General features: G+C 34.6%; 7 protein-coding genes across 11 annotated transcripts; 4 read left to right on the top strand and 3 right to left on the bottom strand.

The window, feature by feature from the left end:
- Window positions 1–999: 999 nt before the first annotated feature.
- Window positions 1,000–4,889, bottom strand: LOC106397879 (putative ABC1 protein At2g40090). The gene is made up of 8 exons (XM_013838507.3): window positions 4,561–4,889; window positions 4,109–4,263; window positions 3,886–4,011; window positions 3,718–3,813; window positions 3,513–3,613; window positions 3,398–3,434; window positions 3,114–3,332; window positions 1,000–1,935 (listed from the first exon to the last, which is right to left on the bottom strand). The coding sequence occupies exons 1-8, from the start codon at window positions 4,742–4,744 to the stop codon at window positions 1,243–1,245; spliced, it is 1,611 nt and encodes a 536-aa protein (XP_013693961.1). The 5' UTR covers window positions 4,745–4,889; the 3' UTR covers window positions 1,000–1,242.
- A 1,973-nt stretch (window positions 4,890–6,862) lies between these two features.
- On the top strand, window positions 6,863–9,133 carry LOC106401014 (chlorophyll a-b binding protein CP29.3, chloroplastic-like). The gene is made up of 2 exons (XM_048753414.1): window positions 6,863–7,557; window positions 8,688–9,133. The coding sequence occupies exons 1-2, from the start codon at window positions 7,045–7,047 to the stop codon at window positions 9,003–9,005; spliced, it is 831 nt and encodes a 276-aa protein (XP_048609371.1). The 5' UTR covers window positions 6,863–7,044; the 3' UTR covers window positions 9,006–9,133.
- Window positions 9,134–9,505: 372 nt separating this feature from the next.
- On the top strand, window positions 9,506–10,889 carry BNAC04G05250D. Its single transcript, XM_013840403.3, has 2 exons — window positions 9,506–9,791; window positions 9,873–10,889. The coding sequence occupies exons 1-2, from the start codon at window positions 9,605–9,607 to the stop codon at window positions 10,196–10,198; spliced, it is 513 nt and encodes a 170-aa protein (XP_013695857.1). The 5' UTR covers window positions 9,506–9,604; the 3' UTR covers window positions 10,199–10,889.
- A 120-nt stretch (window positions 10,890–11,009) lies between these two features.
- Window positions 11,010–14,260, top strand: LOC106400157 (phosphoinositide phospholipase C 6-like). Its single transcript, XM_013840553.3, has 9 exons — window positions 11,010–11,796; window positions 11,890–12,086; window positions 12,167–12,302; window positions 12,574–12,834; window positions 12,901–13,100; window positions 13,182–13,299; window positions 13,416–13,568; window positions 13,665–13,751; window positions 13,838–14,260. Exons 1-9 carry the CDS (start codon window positions 11,395–11,397, stop codon window positions 14,129–14,131), a joined length of 1,848 nt encoding a protein of 615 aa, XP_013696007.1. The 5' UTR covers window positions 11,010–11,394; the 3' UTR covers window positions 14,132–14,260.
- Window positions 14,261–14,363: 103 nt separating this feature from the next.
- Window positions 14,364–18,295, bottom strand: LOC106398542 (elongation factor 1-delta 1-like). Of its 3 annotated transcripts, XM_022708035.2 has the most exons (13): window positions 17,216–18,295; window positions 16,785–16,893; window positions 16,412–16,528; window positions 16,211–16,289; window positions 16,004–16,121; window positions 15,832–15,942; window positions 15,605–15,757; window positions 15,427–15,525; window positions 15,246–15,331; window positions 15,102–15,156; window positions 14,800–14,910; window positions 14,592–14,714; window positions 14,364–14,498 (listed from the first exon to the last, which is right to left on the bottom strand). In XM_022708035.2, exons 1-13 carry the CDS (start codon window positions 17,289–17,291, stop codon window positions 14,479–14,481), a joined length of 1,257 nt encoding a protein of 418 aa, XP_022563756.1. In that variant the 5' UTR covers window positions 17,292–18,295; the 3' UTR covers window positions 14,364–14,478. The 3 variants fall into 3 exon arrangements, 2 of the variants coding, with proteins under 2 accessions (XP_022563756.1, XP_022563757.1); XM_022708036.2 differs by lacking the exon at window positions 17,216–18,295 and having other exon boundaries at window positions 16,785–17,204; XR_002660619.2 differs by lacking the exons at window positions 14,364–14,498; window positions 14,592–14,714 and having other exon boundaries at window positions 14,852–14,910; window positions 15,242–15,331.
- A 399-nt stretch (window positions 18,296–18,694) lies between these two features.
- On the top strand, window positions 18,695–19,174 carry LOC111208583 (putative B3 domain-containing protein At4g03170). The gene has a single exon (XM_022707752.2). The coding sequence runs from the start codon at window positions 18,695–18,697 to the stop codon at window positions 19,172–19,174; it is 480 nt and encodes a 159-aa protein (XP_022563473.2).
- Window positions 19,175–20,662: 1,488 nt separating this feature from the next.
- Window positions 20,663–23,353, bottom strand: LOC106397611 (serine/threonine-protein kinase ppk15). Of its 3 annotated transcripts, none has more exons than XR_007321915.1 (6): window positions 22,860–23,353; window positions 22,255–22,768; window positions 21,764–22,043; window positions 21,317–21,698; window positions 21,093–21,236; window positions 20,663–21,003 (listed from the first exon to the last, which is right to left on the bottom strand). XR_007321915.1 is itself a non-coding variant. In XM_013838228.3 (6 exons), exons 1-6 carry the CDS (start codon window positions 23,113–23,115, stop codon window positions 20,824–20,826), a joined length of 1,761 nt encoding a protein of 586 aa, XP_013693682.1. In that variant the 5' UTR covers window positions 23,116–23,353; the 3' UTR covers window positions 20,663–20,823. The 3 variants fall into 3 exon arrangements, 2 of the variants coding, with proteins under 2 accessions (XP_013693682.1, XP_022563278.1); XM_013838228.3 differs by having other exon boundaries at window positions 21,312–21,698; XM_022707557.2 differs by lacking the exons at window positions 21,764–22,043; window positions 22,255–22,768; window positions 22,860–23,353 and having other exon boundaries at window positions 21,317–21,685.
- Window positions 23,354–24,468: the final 1,115 nt, after the last annotated feature.

Genomic DNA, 24,468 nt, shown 5'->3' with positions numbered 1-24,468 from the left:
ATCATTGTGATTATCTGCCGGTTGTTTTCTTCCCCTCTTTTCCATCAATCATTTTTTTAAAACTCATTTTTTTTCAAAACAAAATAGAATCTTCAATCAAATTTCTTCTTTAATCAGTTCTCTATCATCTTGAATCGAAATTCATCTTCAATGTTGCTAAAGATTCACAAAAACGAAAAAAAACAATTAAAACGAATACAACTAGAATGTGTATAACTAGTACAACTAAAACGAGTATAACTTCTTCTTTTTTGAGTCAACTAAAAATAATAATAAACGAAAAAAACAATTAAAACGAATACAACTAGAATGTGTATAACTAGTACAACTAAAACGAGTATAACTTCTTCTTTTTTGAGTCAACTAAAAATAATAATTTTACAATTTAGTTTTGCAAAATATCAATAATCTGCCCGGATTTACAATTTAAAATTTCAAGACATTTCTAGATATGAACTCTCTCTCATACTTGAAATCCTAATTTCTGATTTGATTCTCTCTAGGCAACAACTCTATGTAATGAATAATCTTACTACCATCTCCGCTACCGCCATGAACTTGCCACCACCAAACCTATAAAAAACAAATGATTGAAGACGTGAATTACGAAATTACTTTTAAAATTTATCGTAAATGAAGCTAGTAATCATGATTTTTTTGTGTGATTATGATATAGCATTAGAGGCTATGGCATATAGAGATTCAACATATATACATTCATATACTACATCGTCTCAACATATAGCAATCATGATTTGTTTCTTAGAGGTTTTAATATCGGAGAGTGAAACTACCATATATTAGTGTCGATTTCTCTAGAGATCACACATAGAAATTGAAATTATATCTCTAAAGAAAAACTGTTAATTCTCTAGTATATCTATAGTAAACATATAGCATTCATGATTTGACATAGGAAAGTGAAACGATGGTAAATTAAGATTGGTTGTGGCTGAAGAAGCAATACATCAACACTAGAGAATCTTGAAAGAACAAGAATAATATGTAACAAGTTTTTTTTTTCCTTCTTTAAAATTAATTTAATGGTCATGAAAAGCATTTTCACACCTTACAAACAATGTATATCTCATAGTTTACATTAAATTTATTGGTAACAACAATAGCCTGCGTATACAAAGAATGATAAAATGTCACTCCTGGATACACCAAGAGCAAAGAATACGTGTGTTTATAATTTGCTGTAACATATTCGTATTCATGATAATACTATTACTATATATATTATAGTGTTAATGCTTTTCTCACTTGTAACACCCAAAGTGCAAACTGCATCACCCATAGCCTTGCTTCCACAGACAATCCTTCAAGCCAAACATTCAACCACTTCATCAAAGACTTCTTCTCCGACCACTTTGCTTCCAAAACCGCTTCTGAAGACACTTTCCCAATGATCAAGAACGACTCAAGCGACGACCCTTGCAACAGCTCATTGTTAACAGACCGTAGACAGTCGTTTGTCTTCAGCATCAGAAGGATCACACGTGGCAACCTCCTGAGAAGCTCCGAGATTTGAGGGAAGTACTGTGATGCATACATCTGCAGCTCTGACCTATCTTCTTTAGTGCCTTGGATGACTAAATGATCCACTGACGTGTCAATGACTTGCTTCCACGGTCTCATTGTAAGAATCCCAGCGAATAGCACGTAGAGATCATCTCCAGCTCCGAGCTTTTCACTGTGTTTCTTGATGGCGTTGGCATCTGAGAAGACCAGGGCTTTCCATAGTGAAGCGTAGTTGAATCTTGTGTTGAAGTCAAGCTCCTTGTATAAGCCATGGTCGAGAAGCACTAACTGTGGTTTTTGCTTGCCGTATATGTTTCTTTTACCGGAAGGACGAACAATCAAGTTGGCAGCGTGTGGATCACAATGCACAAACCCATGTTTGAACATCATCTCTGCAAATGTTTGACTCACCTGCAAACAAGAGCTTAACGCCAGTTCCTATTATTCATGATATCAATGTTCTATAAATAGCTAGGCGGTAACTAGGCGTTTAGTAGAAGATTATTCGGAGCCTAGGTGGCACTTAGGGGTGTCAAAATAAGCTAGCTCGCTCAGCTTAGCTCAGTTCATAGTGAGCTCGGCTCTTTCATGAGCTAACTCAGCTCATTTATTATATGAGCTTCAATAGGTAAACTCGAACTCAGATCATCTAGATCGTGAGTTAAATGAGTTAACTCGTGATCTAAATAAAAATAATTATAATAAAATCAAATAGTGATAGAATAACTTCTACAATATTGTTCAAAATTTAAATATTAAAAAATCCAAAACATAAATATTAAATACTAAATAAAAACCAACACATGACAAAAATAAAAAAAAACAACACCTAATATAAATTAAATTAAAGCAAAACCAATGATCCAAATCTCTATACTTCGTGAGAGTCTTGAGTCAATTCATCTTCAGTGTCTTATATGTATGTTTTACATTTTAATTTTAGAAGATAAATATGATTAATATAGATATTATCTTTTAAGAATATTTAGTTTGACATTTTAATTTTAGAAGATAAATATGATAAATATAGAAATTATCTTTTTTTACATAAAAATAGAAATTATCCAAATATAATATATATAAAATATATTATATATTATTGTAAGTATAAAATGAACAAGCTCATGAGTCAGCTCATGTTCATCAAAGATCGTTCATATAACTCGTGATCTAATTTAAGCTCGATCATTAACCTCATTTATTAAATGAGCTTAAATTATAGAGATCGTGCTCATGAAAAAACGAGTTGAGCTGAGCCAGATCATGAGCTATAGCTCATTTTGACATCCCTAGTGGCACTTAGTCGATAGATATTTTGATTTTCAGATTTAATTATAAAATTATTTGGATAAATTATAAAAATTGGATATACAAAATGAAAAAAAAAGAAATGAGACAACTTTGTAAATTTTGAACTAACATTATTACTTGATTTAAGCGATTTAGACCAATTTATATTGATTAACCAAACTTAAATTGTTAAACCGATTTAGAATGGTTTAAACCGATTTGCATAAGTCCGTCTAGGCGCCCGACTAATATTTAGAAGATTGCATGATATGTTAAAGATCAAAGGTCAAACAGCTTACTAGCTTTGATACTTCGTAAGGCTGAATCCCAAGCTTTTTGATCTTAGCCACATCATTCACTTGAGCACCATCCATGAACTCCATAGTCAACAGCTTAGAGGAGCTCAAGTTCCAATAGATTGTTGGAGCATAAACATACTCTGCAATATGGGGAGAGATCTTCCTAAAGTTTTCCAGACACTTCTCATTGTTTTTCGCCTCAACCATAAAATCTAGTTCCTGCAATACAAGGCTCTTTTAAACATATATAATGCTATGAATCATCAACTAAAGACACTACTAACCTTTGGTAAGCTTTCACTCATTTCATCTAGCAACCACCTGCATACATGAGACAGTAGTATAAGCTATTGTAAGAGATGGTTTGTGACTCTCTAGGAAATGAGAAAGAGGCTGGACCTATAGTCAAATGATGGGAATATCCGGTGCAAGGTGTTCACTATAACTCCAACAGCTGCAGTATCCGCAGCTGCACTGTCTGTCAAATGGGAATGTTGAACCTGCAAACGATAGATTCAAGATAACAAATGGAGTGAGCACAAAAATAAACTCTTAACAAGTTTGTTCTGAATCATGTAAAGGTAAAAGTAGTTCGGTTGAGTACCTTGACAGCGACTTTTTCCCCGGCGTGGGTGCGAGCAACATGAACTTGAGCAAGGGAAGCACTTGCAATAGGAACAGGATCAAATTCAGCAAATACCTACAGATAACGAACCGTTTAAGTGTGTGTTTATCTAACGTTATATAAGTATAAAGGAGAAGAAGCGCATACTTTGTCTGGCGTCTCTCCAACCTCTTTCTTGAAAACCTCACATACTTGCTCATACGAAGAGACAGGGCATTTGTTCAACATAGACTCCCTCATCGTATGAACATACTCCTCAGGCACAAGATAATCCTTGAAACATTAAAAAGCAAAAGCACGTAAGATTTCCTCTTAATATCCAAGAAACTTACATAACAACAACATAAAGAGCAGCATAGCTTTTACATACTAGTTGTCCTATATGCTGGCCGAGTTTGATATAGATTCCTCCATTTTTGAAACAGAGCTCTTGAAGCTTTTGAGCTGACCTTAGGTGGACTTCATGTTTGACCTTAGCCATCTCATTGCTTCCCTCAGCCAAACCCGACAAGGAGTATTCATAATCTATTACACAACACAAAACCCAATATATACAAAGTTACTTCTTATGTAATGTACCAAACGGTTTCTACACAAGTCATATGACTCAAGAACCGTACAAAGTTCCAGTTTTCACGGATTGAAACAGATGAAACGTAGATATCAGACAAAAGCCATTAGATGTAAAACCAATCTCATTTACAAACTAATCAAATTGTAAATAAGGATAAAAGGGCATTGCAAGTAATACGAATCATATAAGAAAGTTTGTATTTCTTTCTTTTTTTAAAGAAAATTTGGATTTTGATAAATTTTCTGTACCGAAGGCGATGGAGGCAGCTGTTACGGTGTTTCGGAAGAGGCGGACAGGGATGTTGGTGCAGAGCTTGAGAGTTCGCGAGGGATCTTCGGAGGAAGCAATAAAGGCAGCGCCGGAACCACCGCATACGGCGGAACCAACAACGAGGAGCTTTGTACGGGTTCTCCACAAGGATCTTGCCGCCATTGAAGAAGCAAACGTACGTACGTACGCAAGCACGAACGCACGCACAAGGCAGATCGGAGGGAGAAGGATTGAGAGAGAGCGAAAACAATGAGAATCCGACAACGCCAACTAAATTTGCGTTAAATATGTTTTTGTTCTGTAATAACGACCCGAGTCTTTGCTTGTTTTGGGCTTTAAATTGTGGGCCACTTATGGGCCTGACGTTTGACCATACGCGTTGTCTCTTCAATTTTAGTTGACTAAAATTGGATTTTGTGGGTTCGCCTATTGACTAATACCGATTTCAACGGACTAAACCCACGGCTGTGAGATTTCGTGTTTTTTTTTTGTGTCAACGAGATTTAGTTTAAATATAGTAGATGTTTATGATTTTCACTCAATTTACTAAATAATAATATATACTATTTTTAATTTATTATATAAAATTATATATAAGAACTATTTCTTAAATCGTTTAAAGAATTAAACTTGTGTGTAAAGCACTTTTTTTGTTGGGTCCTTAATTAGACTTAATTTTTCAAATATAAATATACAAATATTTATATCTTATTCTATATTTTAAAATTATACAAACTGCATTTCAAATTAACTATCATAATTTTGAGATATTTCAAAATTTTATATATTGTTATGTTTAGAAAAATCTTGGAAGTACTTTTTCCTTAAAAATGTTGGTAGTGCAATAATTATGTGTTGGTGTATTTGCAATAGAGAAAATTTTATAAGCATATGTGTCATGTTTTTAAAGACTATTAAACCATCTAAAATAATAACTAACATTTGAAAAAGTTTTTAAATTTGACACATTCTGAGATCTATTATAATTTCTAATCAATATATTTCATTTGGATGAACGTTTGCTCCGGCTGCTACCGCTGCCCCTGTCCATTTTGTAATATATCTTAGCCAATGACTTGGGTTTTAAGTTTCCTCAAGTCTGGTCAGATTCATAAGTCTAAACTATTGATCTTAGCTTCAATCATATTTGTTATTTTTTTCCTTTTATGTACGTTTTATTATGATAATGCATTAGTTCATTGGTCCTAAAATAGTTTTCAAATTCACACTCAGGTTCACGCATAGTGCAGTATTATCATATATAATCTTTTGCAACCTAATTATTATCATATATAATTAAAACATAAATCTTGGTTGGATTTTGTTATTTACTGTTACACTTCTTATATATATCTTTTTTGGTAAAAAACTTCTTATATATATTTCTAATGTATAATGAAACAAATGAAAACAGAAAATAACGTTTTGAGATATGTTCGGCAGATAAATAATATGCGATCACATGTAGCAGTTGGTTCCTCTATTCTAGTTTGTGTTAACAAGTCTCTGTTCATTTTGTTCAGCAAGAAAATGAGACAAACTTTATTTCATTAATAACGATTAAGAAAACAAAAATTATTGTGACAATTCTAAAGTTTGCGAATCTATTTTAGTTTCTATGATCCACGCTTTTTTAGATATTACCACTTTTATACATAGATTAAAATATGAACATCAACATTATTTTCTTAATTTAATAGAAGTATCAGGAAATATCTCTCAACAATTTTTCTATAATGTTTTCGTTTCTATTTATGTAGACCGAGTTTTCTTGTTATCGGAATTTCAGCATGCTTATTAATGAGAAAATAAGCCCAGTACTCTATGCCAAACTAAAATTGTAGTAGAATCAATTTTGGTTTCTCTTATGAACGCAAATAAGACAGAAATAATCAATCTTGTTCCTTTAATCATGCATTTAATCGGGTCTGAATCCAGATTGTGGCACAACGACAATGTTTATTCAAATCATTAATCTATGGTCCAGAAATAATCGAACTATAACGTCAAATACAAATGCACCAAAACGTAGGACATAGCTTATCATATTATTGGATCGAGCGACACGATTTAAGGGGCTTAAACTTCAGAAGGTTCAATTAAATCTATGTAGGGTAGTCTCCGTTGTCATCGACTAATGGGCTTATTAATAAATGGGCTTCATAGAGAGAGCTTAGGGGACCAAAATCTTTATGTTTAGCAAAATCGACAAAAGAGATCATTAGAAACAAAGGAACACCTTAAATGAAAAGACACCAACCATTAGGACCAAAGAAGAAAAGTGCAACGTCACTGAAAATACAGACACCACAAAAGCATAAAGTTAAAGAGACCAATCACAGGAGATAACGCTGAGATAAGGTTTCTTCTATCTACCATCACATATTCACGTTATTATTTATTCTATTTAAAAACTATACGTTTGTAACATTTCATCAGTCGCCAAGCCGAAACAATTCAAAATGGCTACCACCACTGCCGCTGCAGCCTCTGGTATCTTTGGGATCCGGATCCAAGATCCAAGTTCGGGAGCCGGTAGAGTCCAAGCCAAGTTCAATTTCAGCTTCGGGAAAAAGAAACCAGCTCCAGCGCCGAAGAAAACAAAGCAGATCCAAAACGACGGAGACCGACTAGTTTGGTTCCCCGGCGCAAACCCGCCGGAATGGCTAGACGGTTCGATGATCGGAGACCGTGGATTCGACCCCTTCGGTTTAGGTAAACCGGCTGAGTATCTTCAGTACGATTTCGACGGGCTTGACCAAAACCTCGCCAAGAACGTGGCGGGTGGACTCCTTGGGGTCAGGCAGGAATCGAAAGAGATCAACCCAACGCCGTTTCAGCCCTACACTGAAGTGTTCGGGATCGAAAGGTTCAGAGAATGCGAGCTGATCCATGGGAGGTGGGCCATGCTTGGTACTCTTGGCGCTCTTGCCGTCGAAGGTCTCACCGGAATCGCCTGGCAAGACGCCGGAAAGGTGCGTTCATTTCTATCATCACTAATATAGTTGTCCACGTGTCAGTCGTTGGAACTAAGATACAAAGTGTTTAAACAAGAAAATGAGAACGTTCTGCATGATTGACAATAGTCGTTTAAATATTAAAAGCATAGCAAAGTGTCCGAACATTGCATATCTGGAACACTAGTTGTCTTCGTGAAGTAAAAAAAAATTAAAATAATTTTTAACAGATAAATATAAATTATATTTTAAAATAAAATTTTATTAATATTGTAAATTTTTTTTTCATATCAATATTTTAATATAAATTTGATTTAATTAAATATAAAAATTATATTTAAGAATATGCATGTATATATTTGAAATTATAATCTTACATAGATTTTTCTATCTATTTATTTTAATTAAATATATTAAATAAATTTGTAAAAGTTGCATAATTATCAAAAATTAAAATTAAACAATATTTATAAAAGTTGTAGATATATAAGAAAATAATGATTTTACGATTAAATTTTTATAATTTTCTTAAAAAATTTATACATTTTTGAAAATTTTAGTAATAAAATTTTATAATTTAAAAATATATAATTATATTATATTTCGAAATTTATAATGACATATTTGAATATATTTATTTTAATGATGATTTATGAGTTATTCTCGTATTCTAAAAAAATTTCCAAAAATATAATTTGACATTAAATGTAATATATGAGTTATTACCATATTTAAAAAGTTTACCAAAAATGTAAATTAACATTAAATGCAATTGTTCATGTCATATTAAATTATAAGATATGTCATCAATTTCAGTAGTCATGTCATATTTGTTTTGTGAAATTGATTGTAAAAAAGACATGTGGCAAAATCACTTCGCAAATATAATCTAGGAGATATATTATTTGGTTTGGTTTTATTTCATTTCGGTTCTGTTTAGTTGAAACAAAAATTCAGTAATAATATAATAACTATATATATAATGCTGGTTAATATCATTTTAAGAAAAAAATGTTTCATGATTTTAATGCATTTTATATGTTAAATTGTATGCATCATATTTTGTTCTTGATTATTATTTTTTTGGTTTATTAATTTTATTTGGTATTGTTCGGTTCGGGTTGTTCTTGTTGTCACACACCTACTAGGTGGAACTGGTGGAAGGTTCATCGTATTTGGGACAGCCATTGCCATTTTCCTTGACGACATTGATATGGATCGAGGTGTTAGTTGTTGGTTACATAGAGTTCCAGCGTAACGCTGAGCTGGATCCGGAGAAACGTATTTACCCGGGTGGGTATTTTGACCCGTTGGGACTCGGGTCTGACCCAGAGAAGTTGGATACCTTGAAGCTGGCTGAGATCAAACACTCTCGTCTCGCCATGATCGCATTCCTCATCTTTTCACTTCAGGCGGCCTTTACCGGCAAAGGCCCCATCAGCTTCCTCGCTACTTTTAGCAGTTAAAAATGAGCCTTTATATCTTTGTGTTTCTATGTATGTTTTCTAAAATAATCTAAAACTAAAAATGCATGTTTATCATAAAGAGGCTGTGATGTACTATCGACCGTATTAAATCCGAACGAGTTTGTTTATTGTTTTGGTGTTGTTGGAATTGGATTATCATATAATGCATCACCTATATATTGTCAGATGTCAACACAAATGATGGGCCGTAAAGAATTCCAATGCTCAAATTTCTAGGCCAGTTAAAGTTGATGCATCTTGTTTTTGTGGAAGAATAATCAAATATGGTTTTGTTCCAACAAACCCTTAAGCCAATGGTTGCTTAGTGCTTACTGACCAAACCCACAAATGGAGTCAACTGATCAATCTTTCTTGGTGTTGTTTCTGCTAACTACTACATTATTTTCCCAAATGTAGTTAGCTTTTTTTTTTTTTTTTTTTTTTTTTTGACATCATGTAGTTAGCTAAATTAACATATTGGAATCAAACCAAATGGAGTCGGACAAATTGACCATTTCCTCTACTTAAATACATCCTCTTCATACACACATGCTTATTTCATTTATTAAGCAAAGTAAACATATTAAGAAATTTAAGATATGGAGAGTTTCCTCATCTTACGTTGCTTCTTCTTATTCTTCTTCTTTGCCTTCTTCAACGGAGAATTCGTAGCTGCAGAAAAGTTTTGGAGCAGAATAGAGATGGCTGAGATGAATGGCTACGGGGAACACAAACTCTCCTCTGTGGTTATCACCGGTTCTCTTCTTTGCAACTCCCCTGTTTCAGGTATTCTCTATATACATGTGTCTTTGCGTCTAAGTCGTCTTCATGTTTACACATAATAATCAGACCATTGACATGTTAAAGGTGCCACTGTGGCCATCAAGTGCCACACTGGTCTCAAAAAGAGATCAAACTGGATAAAAGCTGTTACTGATGACTTTGGTGAATTTATTATCCATCTCCCTTCTCATCTTCATGCAATTCCACACCTCGAAAAGGCATGTTTCGTCAAACCAGTACATGTTCCTAAGCACTATCGAAGATGCTACAAGACTTTTTCCAAGTCGAATATACACAAAGGCATCAAACTTGTCTCGTCCAGTAACGGCTTCCGCGTCTACACCTCAGGAACGATCAGGTTACATGGACACAGTTCAAGATTATCCCAAGTTCGTAAAGCCGACATGTAAACACACAAGATATAATGAGAAACAACATATAACTTGTGAAAAAGCATGTGTTACTTTTTATGGTTCTCACTTGGTTAGCTGGCGCTTAAGTCACATAACTAAGTTTGAGTCTCTCTCTCTCTACATTGTTCATCATATTCACAGTGTACAAACGTAAACCTACCTTTCAATACCCTTTTTTTTGTTTCAACCTATCTTCTATACTTCTGGTACAACATCATACATCAATATGGTCACTTACACATTTGCATGCATCTTTTTTTTGAAAAAGGGTTAAAAATTTAGATCATTTCTCAACTTATGCGTGTCATCCTTCCGCATGGACAGGGGCAGACCCGTTTGAAAGGTTGTGGGATCAACTAACACCACAAAATAGTATAAATATCAGTTTGTAAGCTATTGTTTGTTAATCAATTGTGGCTCAGTGGTAGGAAAGTGCAGTATTGAACCCACATATATTGGGTTTGATCCTACCAATGACCCTTCAAAATATCTTTTTTCAAATTACACAATTTTATTTATATTGTGACTCCATATAAATTTACTGCTAAGTCCGCCACTGCGCAGGGGTCATGCTAATGTTATCTATATCGTTCCAGTTTCATCGGATGTCGCTTTCGGGGATATTTGCATGCATATAATCAGATGAAAATGTTTAGAGTGTGTATCTACTTGCCAAAAAAGTGACAATCAACATTATTTGTAAAATCAAATTTAAATCCCTAATCATAGGTGATGATGAGATGATTAATGAAAATAGAAAGCTATTCCAGTACACTGCAAAAAAAAAAAAAAAAACTAAAAACATATAGTTTCATATTAAGAAAGAAATAACCTTTACTAAATAAAAGATCCAATACTAAAATTAAGAATTTCTCTTATTAGTAATTTTAACAAAACTTTTTTTCCTAACAAATGAAGAAGAAGAAGAATCAGAAAGAAATTGACCTTTTTCTCAAAACAGTTTTAGAAAAAGAAAAGAGAAAAAAATTAGATAATAATTTTTCAAAAAGACTCGAAAGGAAAAAAAAGACAAACGATCCCGCTTCAAAGCCTCCTGTTTTGTAGGAACTCTCTCCCTTCTCCTCATTCTTCAACCTCCGAATCACCAAATCTCAGTTCTTTGATTCCCGAAGAACAAGTTTTCTTGATTCGCAAGAAAACCCTAAATAATAATAATAATTACATTTTGACAAATGGGGAAGGAGAAGAAAACAGAGTCTTACGACAATGGCAGTTACAACTACAAAATGTTCAAATGCTTCAACCGTAAATTCAAGATCAACGAAGTCCAACCCACCGACGACGTCCGCGACGCCTTCTGCCAATTCGCCGTCGGCTGCGGCGGCGGCGGAGGCGACGGAGATTCCAGCGACGGAGACGCATCATCAGGCGTCATGGGGGCAGAGCAGCTCTGTTCTTTCCTCGACGACCACCAAGGAGACTCAGGAACCACCGTCGCGGAGGCGCAACGGTTGATCAACGAGGTCATACGACGGAGACACCACGTCACGCGGTTCACACGCCACGGACTTGACCTGGACGATTTCTTCAACTTCCTCTTCTACGACGATCTCAATCCTCCCATCACGCCTCACGTAAAAACACACAAAAAAAAAACTCAAATCTTGATTTTCTTGAAGATTGAAACGCTGTTCTTACAAGAAATGTTTGTGTTGTGTTTGAGACAGGTACATCAAGACATGTCGGCTCCATTGTCGCATTACTTTATATACACGGGACACAACTCGTATCTCACGGGGAATCAACTAAGCAGCGATTGCAGCGAAGTCCCTGTGATCAAAGCTTTGCAAAGAGGAGTTCGTGTCATTGAGCTTGATCTTTGGCCTAACTCTACTGGAACAGATATCAATGTTCTTCATGGAAGGTAAAAAAACCTTTGTCTGCTTCTTCTTCTTGTTTCTTTCTTACAAAAACATTTTAGTATTGGTTTCTTGTTATCTTCAGAACGCTCACAACGCCTGTACCGCTGATTAGTTGCTTGAAAGCGATAAGAGATTACGCGTTTTCTAGCTCACCTTATCCGGTTATCATCACTTTAGAGGATCATCTTACTGCTGATCTTCAAGCCAAAGTGGCTGAGGTAACACAATATTATCTATCTTTGTGAATTTATCTAACGAAATTTCACATTCTATAGTTAAAGAAATAATTAACTAATATATAAAAGAGCATAGTCGATACACTAATTACTAATTGATTTTAAGTTTGGAAACTCGTGATAAATTTGAATTTAACATGATAGGAGGACTATTAGGCCATTTCGTAGATATTGTTTGCCTATGAGAAAACCCAATTTATAAGTTTTATTTCATATATTTTATGAGTTATTTTTTGTTTCTTTCTTTGTTTAGATGGCTACGCTGATATTTGGAGAAATGTTGTATTACCCTGAATCAGAAAGCTTAGCAGAGTTTCCTTCTCCTGCTTCACTGCTACATCGGATAATGATCTCAACTAAACCACCTAAAGAGTATCTTGAATCAAGCAACCCTATTGTTAAACAAAAGGACAATAATAATGCATCTCCATCGTCAGAGGAAGAAACACCTAGAAAAGAGGAGATTCAGACACTAGAAAGCATCTTGTTTTATGAAGATTGTTGTGAAAACAAGGTAACAAAAAAGGAACTTAATACATTGTTTGTTGTTTTTGTAACTTAGTTTTGAGTTTTGTATTAGAATGATAGTGATCAAGAGGAAGAAGAAGTCAGTGAAGAACAGAAACCCGCTTACAAAAGATTGATCACCATTCATGCTGGGAAACCAAAGGGGACGGTGAAAGAAGAGATGAAAGTTGTGGTTGATAAAGTGAGACGTTTGAGTTTAAGTGAGCAGGAACTGGACAGGACTTGTTCATCAAATAGTCAGGATGTTGTAAGGTAATACTAATACAATCCTAATCTTTTGAACAGACTTGAGAGGCACGCAACATAAACTCTAGTCTATATGTTGTCTTCTAGGTTTACACAGAGGAATATACTTCGCATATACCCAAAAGGGACAAGGTTTAACTCCTCAAACTATAAACCGCTTATTGGTTGGATTCATGGAGCACAAATGATTGCCTTCAATATGCAGGTAACAAACTTTGGGTTTAGAAGAACTAAGGATACCTTGACTCTTACGTTACCTTTTTGCCTTTAGTTCATGCCATGTGTTCAATTTCCATAAGACAAATCTTTTTGTTATTATAGGGATATGGGAAATCTCTGTGGTTGATGCACGGCATGTTTAGAGCCAATGGAGGTTGCGGATATGTAAAGAAACCTAACTTCTTGATGAAGAAAGGGTTTCACGATGAAGTATTTGACCCTAGAAAGAAAATTCCTGTGAAAGAAACGTTAAAGGCAAGCCAACAACAATCTACATACTTAAAGGATGGCTTTTAACGTTTTGAATGTCATATATATATGCCTTATTATTTTGATGTGGTTTCTCAATAGGTGAAAGTGTATATGGGAGATGGATGGCGTCTAGACTTCAGTCACACTCATTTCGATTCATATTCTCCTCCTGATTTCTACACTAAGGTAATATCAATTTCACCAGATAGGGTCTCTCTAATATTCTTCAACTACTCAAAAACCTTACTAGATTTGTGAGCTTATATATGTAGGTGTACATAGTGGGTGTACCAGCAGATAATGCAAAGAGGAAGACAAGAGTAATTGAAGACAATTGGTATCCAATTTGGGATGAGGAGTTCATTTTCCCATTGACAGTTCCAGAGCTTGCATTGTTGAGGATCGAAGTCAGCGAGTACGATATGTCTGATAAAGATGACTTTGGTGGACAAACATGCTTGCCTGTTTCAGAACTAAGACCAGGGATTCGATCTGTTCCTTTGTATGATAAGAAGGGTGAGAAAATGAAATCAGTAAAGCTACTTATGCGTTTCATCTTCGAATGATTTGGTTTAATAGCAATGGATGTACCATTTTCAAAAAAAGCTTTTGAGGTATTGTATAATGTAGCTTGAAGATCAAATGGATCTTTGCTCTGGTATCTCCAATAGTGTTTAATACCTATCATATTGAAGAAAAATGTAATTATAGAGTCTACATTATGTTCAATATGTAAAATTTAATATAAGATGATCCATACTTGGAATCTTCAAAGCTATTACTTATTGTATTTATTCATAACTCAGATGTATATAATTTTACATCAGGATGATGATACTCAGCTTATTAATCTGTCTGTTTTATTTTGAAAAATATTTTCCCAAAGGAAAAAGATCTCCAATAAAGCTTTCCCTTAAAGGTTGTTTCGATCCTCTGCATTATTTTTCAAGCCAAGGTTTAATACAAAACATATCTTCTTTCACATTAACAACTTCAAGGAGTTTAAAAATGGTTTTTGACGCTTACGTATTCTGTTCAAGGGGATACCGCCAGTGTTTCTAGTGACAGTATCGAGAGACAAATGGTTGTCAACAATGGTGAATATGGTCCGCATATACTTGAATCCATAGCCAACATTGTAAATCTTTGCTGTAAAATCCAAAAGATATTGCAAATTAAAGTCTTCAGATGTATAAAAAAAGATATTGAGGGTGTAAGAGATTAATCATCTTACATGCTCCCCATACTACTCCTTCCATCTGACGGGATCTTACAGTTTCTTCTGTCTTCTTTATGTCGGGCGTGTCACCAAACAGCTTTCGAAGCACTAACCCTGACTTACCTGCTGCTCGAACATATATATAATCCGAATAATAAAGACATTTATTATTTACCGTTGAGATGAAAATACCCACAATGAAACATCGTCTTTGCTCCCAAAATTTAAAATACGTAGATATGATTTCTTTTTTAAAAAAAAAGTAAGATTCATATTAAAATGTTTATGACTTCCTTCCTAAATTTTAGATAAAGAACCTGCTCTCTCTTCACCAAAAAGGTTAACATCATCATCATCATCAGCGGCATTATCCTACAATATTGAAGCAATAATATATAAGACTGAACAAACTATATTATATAAGCAATACATGTAATCCATGAAAACCCTTGCAGACCTACTCTGCGTCCAAGATGAACAAGGTGTCCAACAGCTGTGCACTCGATCCCCAACAACTTGATTCCATAGCCAACTGAGAGAAGCTTTGCTGTAGTAAATAATGAGAGACTTCAGAATAATATAAATAAAACCGCCTGATAATTCAGAAAAATATAGAAAGTGTTAAGAGATTCACTAACTTACATGCTCCCCAAAACAGCCCTGCCAATTGAATGGATCTTACAGTTTCCTCTAGCTTCTTCATGTCGGTCTCTTCATCATTTGGGTTGATAAGAACTAGAGCTGATGATTTTGCCATTAAATAAAAATGAGGAAGATCCAATGCATATTTATCTAGAGAGTACAACACAAATTAACTCACATTGACGCAAGCCCGCAGTCTCAACATTGAAACCTCCTAAAAAAGATATATAGTCACCGACGAGTACGTCGAAAACATCAATGTTCTCATTTCTAGGCATGGTGGCTATGATCCGCAACAACTCGACTCCATATCCAACATGGACAAGTTTTGCTAAAATATTTACATAATATTATTAGTATGCCTTTATTTAGAAACATGTTGAAGGTGTTAGTGCCAACTCTTACATGCTCCCCAAATCAGTCCTTCCATTTGAATAGTTCTTAGACGTTCCTCTAGCTTCTTCATGTTGGTCTGACAATCCTGCGGTATGATAACTATTAAAACCGACTCCCAACCTGTCCAAAGAATAAACGATGAGTAGATAAATTAACAAGATGTGTTCAAACCGAAACTTACATATTTTCTTCTTTGTGGAAGTTGCTTTCTCTTCAGCACTTTTCTTTTCCTTTTGGGTATCTTCGCCGATAAGGTCAACATCTTGATCATTATCATTATCAACAACCACAACACCATCCTACCATATGGTATATGAACCATATATATAAGAGCCAAACCTATGGTTTCATGAAACCCTTATGGACAAATAAACAATCAATAGAGTACATTAGAATCAGCAACCGCATGTTCTGAGGTAGAGACCAGTCCGTCAATACTGACACCACTCCCTTGAGAAGAGATACCTCTGCATGCAAATAAAAACACTAGTTAGACAGTTTTTTTTATGGACAAAGTAGTCATTTAAAGGAATGAGAAGCATTTTAATTTAATGGTAAGCCGATATCACCCATATGTGGAGGAACGTACGAGATACCCAATAGAGTCTCAATGTGGTTGTACCAACGAGATACGTTCACATATTGCGATGGTGGATGTTTTGAAAGGGCCGCATAGACGGTGATATCATCCTTTGAAGCCTTGTGACTGTACATATATAGCCGAAAAACAATCGTTATTAGACATCGTAAATATATCAAGTCTGCATGCAACTGATTGTTCCAAAAGCTAAAGGTGAGAGAATCTAATCTATTAATGTTGTGCACTACTATAAAAAAAGGGGGGAAAAAGAGTTGTGCAGTACTTCATTGAAAGAGAGGTAAAGTAAGACAACTTGATTAAAAGAAGACATCGTTGAGGCTCTGTGATAAAAATCAAAAAGGGACATGTCTAAGTGTCTAACCCTGTAATGTAATAACGTGTAAGAAGATGCTCGTCGAGCTTCTTCAGTCCAGCATTAGAATTGGGATTAGGAAAGGCCGCCATCGTTTCTGAAGCTCGAATTTTTTTCACTGATATTAAACATGTGAGATCCAATCAACAAAAAAAACGATCTAACAAAAAAGTATTGGATTGAAAAAAATGTTACAAGTACAAAGACGAAGAAGAAGGCTTTTGTAGATTCACTTAACACTCTACAATAATTCATATGAAAGTCAAGTGTAACATTCCCAACCTAAATGCAGGACCCAAAAAACTAATTCGAAGCAAAAGCTCTAAGAGACGTGCATTACAATTTAAAATGTGATCAATCTCTATTCCCTACTAAATCAACACAAAAAGACAATCTCTTCTAAAGAAAAGGAAGTTTTAGGTTTAGAAACAAAATATAACACTGAGGAAGCTCGGAGGAGGTCGCGTCAGTGAACAAGGATGAACATCGTTGCTGCTTTCTTTGTATATTCTTCATTTTGTGTGTGTTTTATCTATCTTTGTTTGATATTGAAAAAGTCAGACTGATACTAATTAAAACTGATGATAATGATGATCATTAACAGAAAAACTATGACTGATGATTAGTTCCCGTAAATATAGTGGGAAATCCGCAATTAGGGACACGTTTATCTTCTATATTGACTTTCTTATTTAACATGTTTATCTTTGTATGATTAAAAACGTTTAGAACTTCAAAAATTAAAACAACTTGTTTTGCCCAATGTTTAGTATTTGTTCACGAAGGCTTTAGCCATGGGTGAGACAAAAATCATTAGTGGGCCTGTGGGGCGAAATAAGCCCACTTTATAAGAGAAGGAAAAGAGAAGAAGCTTTGCTTTGGAAGAATTTGAGAGCAAGGAAAGCACGTCTTCAAACACTTTCTTATCATGCCAAATAATAACGGTTTAACGAGTGTAAATTTATTTCTTATTCTCTTGTCTTTTTTATTTATAAAAATGTTAAAAAGTTTGTACTAATTAAATCGTCATAAACAGCCGATTTCTTGGGCAATGGGGTGAACTAAACCGGCTGTTTTATACAAGGAAACATAATTAATTAACTAAATAGGAAAAATGCTGAAATGGAAAAGAAAATTTAGGTAAAATGCTGAAATGTGAAAACTAAATAGGTAAGATGCTGAAATGAAAAAAAAAACTAAAAAAGGTAACTAAACGAGAAATGTAATAGTTTAACTGAACTATAACTATTTACCTTTCTCGTTAAGCTAAACTAGATGAAACAAACTATTTATAAAAACATATTTTGCCAATTTGTTTGAAGGTTTTTTCCATCATGGTTTTTATTTAACAATTTTTATTTGTCATATTTTTACTATGAATTATTCATCAACCAGTCTAATAAATTAATCCATCAACTTAAAATAAATTGAGATAATTTACTAATTGATATCATCATCGAACATGATCAATATCTTCTAGCTAGATTCGATAATTGTTCACATCTTTTATGTATAATGAAAATAAGTGACTATATCTCAATGAAAAATAAAATAAAAGGAAGAAAGTCGCATAAAAGTAAGTTTATTTACGAATTAAAAAAAAAATATTTTATTTATATATTCTTCTTCGAAGGTGAATATGTAAGCATTCTCACAATAAAAATCAGAGAAAGAAAGAAAAGCCCTAGCAGTCTTGTTGCATTCTCAGCTAAAGAGAAACAGAGGAAACGCGAGAGCTCATCATGCCGACTTCAGCAGAGGAAACCACAGATGTTAGAATAACACGACAGGATAAACGAGCTGCTAAAATATTAGTAGCACTAAGCCGAAATAAACGATATCATCCGAGAGAAGGAGATGAAAAAAATTCGTCTAATAAAAAGGGTAAAGCTGAAAAGGAGGACAATTCCAAGGAAACCATGATGATTATTAAGGCATGGAACCTAGCTAAGCCCGACCTGGTGGAGAATATACCCAGTCGTGTTGCTAAATTGGTTGATCAATTCAGTCAACCGATAAAGAAGCAGCTTACGGTGAGTGACGTGAAGGAGGATCAACGTAGGCTCATGTTGGGGAAGGATGAAGTGAAAAAAAAGATGCATCCTCTTTTAACAGGTTCTGAGATTAAGCGATTGACAGAAGGGCTTGATGTTACGGTGTATGGACCAGGGAAGGTGTCTAGGACAATGAGGTTCAAGATGTGGAGCAGCACGCCTGTGTTGACTTCGGGATGGAAAGGGTTCGTGGATGCATGTGATCTCAAGGAGCATTGTGATTTTATACATATTTGGATGTTTAGGCGCAGAGAGACTCGTGAGCTTTGCTTCGTTATTGACAAGACTAAGTATTCTACAATAACGAAACCGCTGGCTAAGGAGATCTCGGACCAAATTAATTAGGGTGTTCATGAGTTGTTTGTGTTTTTTTCTTCTTTATTTTTTTGGTAGTGGAAAGATAGATACAAAAGTGGTTTTTAGGGTTATCAACTTATAATTAGTGTCCTTTCACGAGGATTTGATTGTGGCTACCTTTCAAGATTCTAGTTATAGTTTTTGTGTATGCTACTAATTATGGTGTGTTTTTGTTATCTACGAAGAGAAAATTTACAAAAAATGTGTTAGTATGGGAGTTTTAGATTCTTTTTGTTCAGACCATGAGCTGTGAGGTCATGGAGACCAAATATTATAAAGCATAAAAAAATACATGGTTGACAACTGACAAGTCCAGTAGGTCGATCATCTGTAGAGCGGGTCAAATTTTGGCATTGATTTTTCATTCAGGAAAGTGAGATTATTTGCACACGAACAAATGCAATTAATTTTTTCTTTTGTTCAAATGCAATTTAATAAAGTGACTTAAAGACCGACAAACATTTGTTATGTAAGAAAAAACCTTGGTTGATGATATGCACTCTAGCTCGTACCTATCCAGCTTCAGTAATTTGTTACGTAAATTAGCAGGTAGACTAGACGTCTCATACGCATTTACTAATGTCCAGATCTCAGACTACTTAATTAAGAAACACTACCAATAGCTACTTTCTTAATTGAGTTTCCTCGTATATGCTTCCTATAGAAAGACCATGTGCAACATATTGGCAACACTCAGATAAGAGTGCATCTCATCAACCAAGGTTTTTTCTTACATAACAAATGTTTGTCGGTCTTTAAGTCACTTAATTTAATTGCATTTTATTTCTAAGTAAATAAGAAATCACGTTAACTGTTAATATTCAGGACATGCAATAATATATCTAGCTGACCAGATAGTTAAGAAAACATATCGTATTAATTTAACATATTCAAAATAAAATTTCATGCCATGCTACAACGTCAAACTTTTTAGTCAAAAGAGATAAAATAAAAAATAATGTCAAACTTTTCTAATCATATATTTTCTAAGTCATATATTTATCTTTTTAAACAAAATTTAATTTCTGTCAGCATATTTGTTTTTATTATTTGATTTTAAATCTATACACAGTAGCACTACTAGCATATCTAAATTATTATTACGACATAAATAAAAAAATTCATCAATATTCTTTTTTTCTTTTGCAGCACATCACTTTCGTATTATACCTTTGACATTTTGCAATGCATATAGTCCATAAAATGATATGCAAAAAGAAACTACTAATAATTGCTTTGTTAGTATGTGTTTTTTTGTTAGTATCTATTTCTTATGATATTTATCAAAAAATATATTTCTTATGATATGTATTACAGTATATGCTACATTGGAAGTTTGTTCTAACTACCACAACCCATTATTGCTATTTGGTACAGAGAGTAGACTGAGTGAATGATGTATCATATTTTGTCATTATAGTATTAAATCATGGTCGTTGGTCCAATATTTACTTTTTCTTTTTAAGTTTGGATCTATAGACCAACCAAACATATATTTTATTTACAATCTGAACAGTTCTATACACAATTACAAAACAAAAACACAATCAAAATCAAAATCAAGAAAAGAAAAACAGAACAGAAACAAAGAATCAGACAGAACAAGGCAACACAAGAAGCCAATAAAAACTCAAAATTCAATTGTAAGAAGAAGAAGAAAGCCAAGGGTGGTTAAGTGCCTCAAGAGCTGTTGGACGTCTCAATGGATTGATCTCAAGTAGACTTCTTACAAAATCCAAGAACAGTTCATCACTAACATGTAACTGATCTTCCAAGCAAGACTCTTCTGTGATTATATATTCAACCTCATTGCTCTCCTATAACACCAACACAACAACCATAATGAATCAGATTCTAGCAACAACGCCTTACTTCTTACAGTTAAATCAAGATAAAAAAAAAATACCTCGTTTAAGTGGTAAATATCAAACTCTTTGGTGAAGTACTTATCCGTCTCTTGACCTTTCTCTAGCATCTCCGTTTCTATAGGACCTAAAACCGCAACAATCCGAGCCAATATCATCGCTACTGCTTCATTTGGAAACAGAACCTGAAAAACAAATGAATTCTTGTTATTACTAGTGTCTGTATATAGACAAAGCTTATAATGGTAACTAGATTGTACCTCACCAGAGCAAAGCTCTGCTAAAATACACCCAAGAGACCATAAATCAATCTTCTCATCATATGGAAGTCCAAGAATCACTTCAGGAGCTCTATAGGAACGTGATTGTACATACAAGGACAAGTTGTCAGAGCGGAAACAACTGCTTCCAAGATCAATGATTTTCACTTCGCATTTCTTGTAACTCTTTATTAGTATATTCTCTGGCTTGAGATCACAATGTATGATTCCTAGTCCATGAAGGAACACAAGAGCATCCAGACACTGTCTCGTTATAACCTGAAGTCTGCTTAAATTAAAGTATGGTTCTCCTCCGGATTCTTGGTTGAATTTCTGGAACTCATATAAGTTTGCTCTGAGAAGTTCACAGACGATAAACAGATGTTCCTGTTTACAGATTCTCAAGCATTAGAGACTTCTTATGAACAAGAATGTATTTTAAGATCTCTTACTTGGTGGTAGAAGTAATCATACAGGCGCAAGATGTGATGTTCATCAGCAGGGTCATGCTTATTAACATGTTTTAGGAGTTTGATCTCGTCTAAACTCTGATCAAAGAAATCTTTGTCGTTCTTGATAATCTTGAGGCAGACATCGACACCGTTGTGTAGATCTTGAGCCTGAACCACCTTGCTAAATGCAGCTGAGCCAATGTATTCAGTAATGTAGTACCTTCCTCCAATCACTGAGTTCAGCACAATCGGTAGATCCTTGTTCTCTTCGAACCCCGTCCTGTAAACAACACCACAACATACCATTACACATTTCGTTTCAGGACCGGTCTTGAGATTTTGAGTCTATAAAAATTTCGTACAGGTTTATATAAATTTTTTCTTTTTTATAAATTTGGAAGCCTATATATATGTAAATTTTTCAGGCTATAGGCCAATGACCTGTCCTGATTCCATCACATTACACCACTTCAAAGAAAGTATCATCATACCTATTTTTCCAGTGAATGATTCTAAGATCAAACACTTCATACTCCTCTTCTTCAAGATCATGAACAACATTAACCTCTTCATCTATTACATCCACTTGATCACCGGCCTTCAAATCATCATTGTCTTTTGCATCTTCTTCTTCTTCGAGTTGAGCGGTTTTATCATCCAAACCAATGTACTCATCCTCAAGATTCTTAATAAGAAAAGACTTATCTAAGTAATCAAGACTTGTTTCAGTCTGAGATCCTTCTGATGTATCGTAGACGCCAAGCTTGTTCTCGAATTGGTTATCAGTGATGAACTTATCCTGTGTAGTTGCAGGACAGATGAAGAAATCAGATTCTCTAAACGCAGGAGACATGAACTCTTCTTCTTCATCATCTTCTGTCTCTAATTCCTTGTTGTTGGTCTGGGAGTAAAACTCACTCCACTCAGGGTAAGTACGAGCCGTACCAAACTGAGACTGTGATTCAGATGATGATGATGAACCATCTCCATACGGATTCACAAAACCTGCATTTGAGCTTCCACGTGTTGCAATCAGATCAAGAATCAAGAATCAAGAAACGGAGCAGGTTTCGAATCAAGATTTGGTCAAACTTACCGGAAGAAGAGCAGAAGCCGGAAGTGGAAGAGTCCAAGCTGACAAACTCGTCGTCGGAAGAAGAAGACTTCGACCCGTTATCGCCGGAATCTTCTACGGTGGTTCTGATCGGCGGGGGAATCGGAAAGAGAAACTTCTCGAAGTCGAAAGACGCGAGCTGGTTCTTCTCGTTGATATCGTCTCTCAGAGCAGACTCAGCCTCCGTTAAGCCGTTACGTCGGAGAAACTGAAGCACGGATTCAACATCCACCGCCATGGACTACCGTCACGAGAGTTCTTAACGCGAGACACGGCGGAGAGAGAGAGAGAGAAGAGAAGAAAGTTGCAAAGTCACGTGATTGAGAACAGAGTAGAACACATTGATGTTAAGCTTCGAGTCTCTCGCATGTTCTCTTATGATTAATCTAGAGTTAGGATTAAGTCTCTGATCTTCTTCTTCTTCTTTCTACTAGTGCTTCTTCTCTCTGTTTGGCTGTGTAGGACCGCAGCTAACAATAACAACAGACATGGTGGTGGTGTTATGTCTTTTTTACCGGTTTGGTTTCAACGTCGATGTTTTTTTCTTTCACTTTCACCTTACTGACGTGTACTAATAGTTATTCGCCACGTGTAAATATATGTATTTTTTACTTTATTTTTAATGAATGAACCGACGGAATTATTAACATTTTATTTTGTCTTGTATTAGAACAAAATCGAATTCAAAAGTTTAATAAAATAATGAATAAAGGAGAATCTTGCAGATGATCGTTATTATTTTACGAAAAAAAATCTAAAACGTCCACTATGCTTATTTTTTAATTTTTTATTTGTTAGATCGAATCTATTAATCGTACAGTATTCTCACCTTTCCTAACCTCATTTTTTTCTGTGGAGTTTTCAATGTTACAACTAGTTGTTGATGAGGCGTGACAAATTAATGTTTACACGGAGATGAGTTCTTATAAAGATATGGTCAACTTGGGGAGATGAAGAAATCTTATCATATAGGTTTTATAATAAAATCAACCAAGCGTTTTGTGGCAAGTGATTTTGTCCATGTTTTATTCCTCATCTTAGACTTTGATTAGAGAACACATTTTGTTTGAATGTGGAATTAGAGAACACATTTTGTTTGAATGTGGAATCGTATTCGGTGTTCCGTTTGACCACTAAAAGTTTTTAAGCATGTATTAATAATACATATCCGAAATGGACCTATGACTATTCTTTATAAAAATAAAATACATCTTTATATATAGTATTTCAAACCATGCAATAAGAGATTTTTTTTTTTTGGCTTTAAATTTTTACCCATGCCTTTTTAGTACTATACAGAAATCGAACTTTGTGGTAGTAGAGGACCTAGAGGCCAATAGGTAAAGCATGATATAGAGAAAAAGTTGACAGCTAAAAGGCAAGCTGCAAATCCGTGGAACGAGATACTCATTATTTACTTATACTAATCTTATTTTTAGGTTATGAATAATTAGTTGTTCCGGCAAACATAGACAATAGGTTATAGATGAAACCCATAACAAACATTTGAGTGTTCATGAATACTCATAATAGCAGTATAAATACAAAATATTTAAAGCTGAGGATCCTTGAGGACGACGACAACAACAAA

The sequence above is a fragment of the Brassica napus genome, chromosome C4 (assembly GCF_020379485.1).
Source record: "Brassica napus cultivar Da-Ae chromosome C4, Da-Ae, whole genome shotgun sequence".
Lineage (NCBI taxonomy): Eukaryota > Viridiplantae > Streptophyta > Magnoliopsida > Brassicales > Brassicaceae > Brassica > Brassica napus.
Note: the sequence above shows the minus strand (reverse complement) of the source record. Positions and strands in the feature narration are given on the sequence as shown.

Coding starts and splice junctions, on each gene's coding strand:
- LOC106397611 (XM_013838228.3), bottom strand. CDS start 23,115: ATGGCGGTGGATGTTGAATCCGTGCTTCAGTTTCTCCGACGTAACGGC. Junction 22,769..22,859: donor CGGCTTCTGCTCTTCTTCCG/GTAAGTTTGACC, acceptor GCTCAAATGCAG/GTTTTGTGAATCCGTATGGA. Junction 22,044..22,254: donor ATCATTCACTGGAAAAATAG/GTATGATGATAC, acceptor TGTTGTTTACAG/GACGGGGTTCGAAGAGAACA.
- LOC106400157 (XM_013840553.3), top strand. CDS start 11,395: ATGGGGAAGGAGAAGAAAACAGAGTCTTACGACAATGGCAGTTACAAC. Junction 12,303..12,573: donor TTCAAGCCAAAGTGGCTGAG/GTAACACAATAT, acceptor TTCTTTGTTTAG/ATGGCTACGCTGATATTTGG. Junction 13,300..13,415: donor TGATTGCCTTCAATATGCAG/GTAACAAACTTT, acceptor TTGTTATTATAG/GGATATGGGAAATCTCTGTG.
- LOC106398542 (XM_022708035.2), bottom strand. CDS start 17,291: ATGAAGAATATACAAAGAAAGCAGCAACGATGTTCATCCTTGTTCACT. Junction 14,911..15,101: donor TTTTGGTGAAGAGAGAGCAG/GTTCTTTATCTA, acceptor ATGTTCGAGCAG/CAGGTAAGTCAGGGTTAGTG. Junction 14,715..14,799: donor AGGAGTAGTATGGGGAGCAT/GTAAGATGATTA, acceptor TGGATTTTACAG/CAAAGATTTACAATGTTGGC.
- BNAC04G05250D (XM_013840403.3), top strand. CDS start 9,605: ATGGAGAGTTTCCTCATCTTACGTTGCTTCTTCTTATTCTTCTTCTTT. Junction 9,792..9,872: donor TTGCAACTCCCCTGTTTCAG/GTATTCTCTATA, acceptor GACATGTTAAAG/GTGCCACTGTGGCCATCAAG.
- LOC111208583 (XM_022707752.2), top strand. CDS start 18,695: ATGATGATTATTAAGGCATGGAACCTAGCTAAGCCCGACCTGGTGGAG.
- LOC106397879 (XM_013838507.3), bottom strand. CDS start 4,744: ATGGCGGCAAGATCCTTGTGGAGAACCCGTACAAAGCTCCTCGTTGTT. Junction 4,264..4,560: donor AGCTGCCTCCATCGCCTTCG/GTACAGAAAATT, acceptor GTTGTGTAATAG/ATTATGAATACTCCTTGTCG. Junction 3,814..3,885: donor TTGGAGAGACGCCAGACAAA/GTATGCGCTTCT, acceptor CGTTATCTGTAG/GTATTTGCTGAATTTGATCC.
- LOC106401014 (XM_048753414.1), top strand. CDS start 7,045: ATGGCTACCACCACTGCCGCTGCAGCCTCTGGTATCTTTGGGATCCGG. Junction 7,558..8,687: donor CCTGGCAAGACGCCGGAAAG/GTGCGTTCATTT, acceptor CACACCTACTAG/GTGGAACTGGTGGAAGGTTC.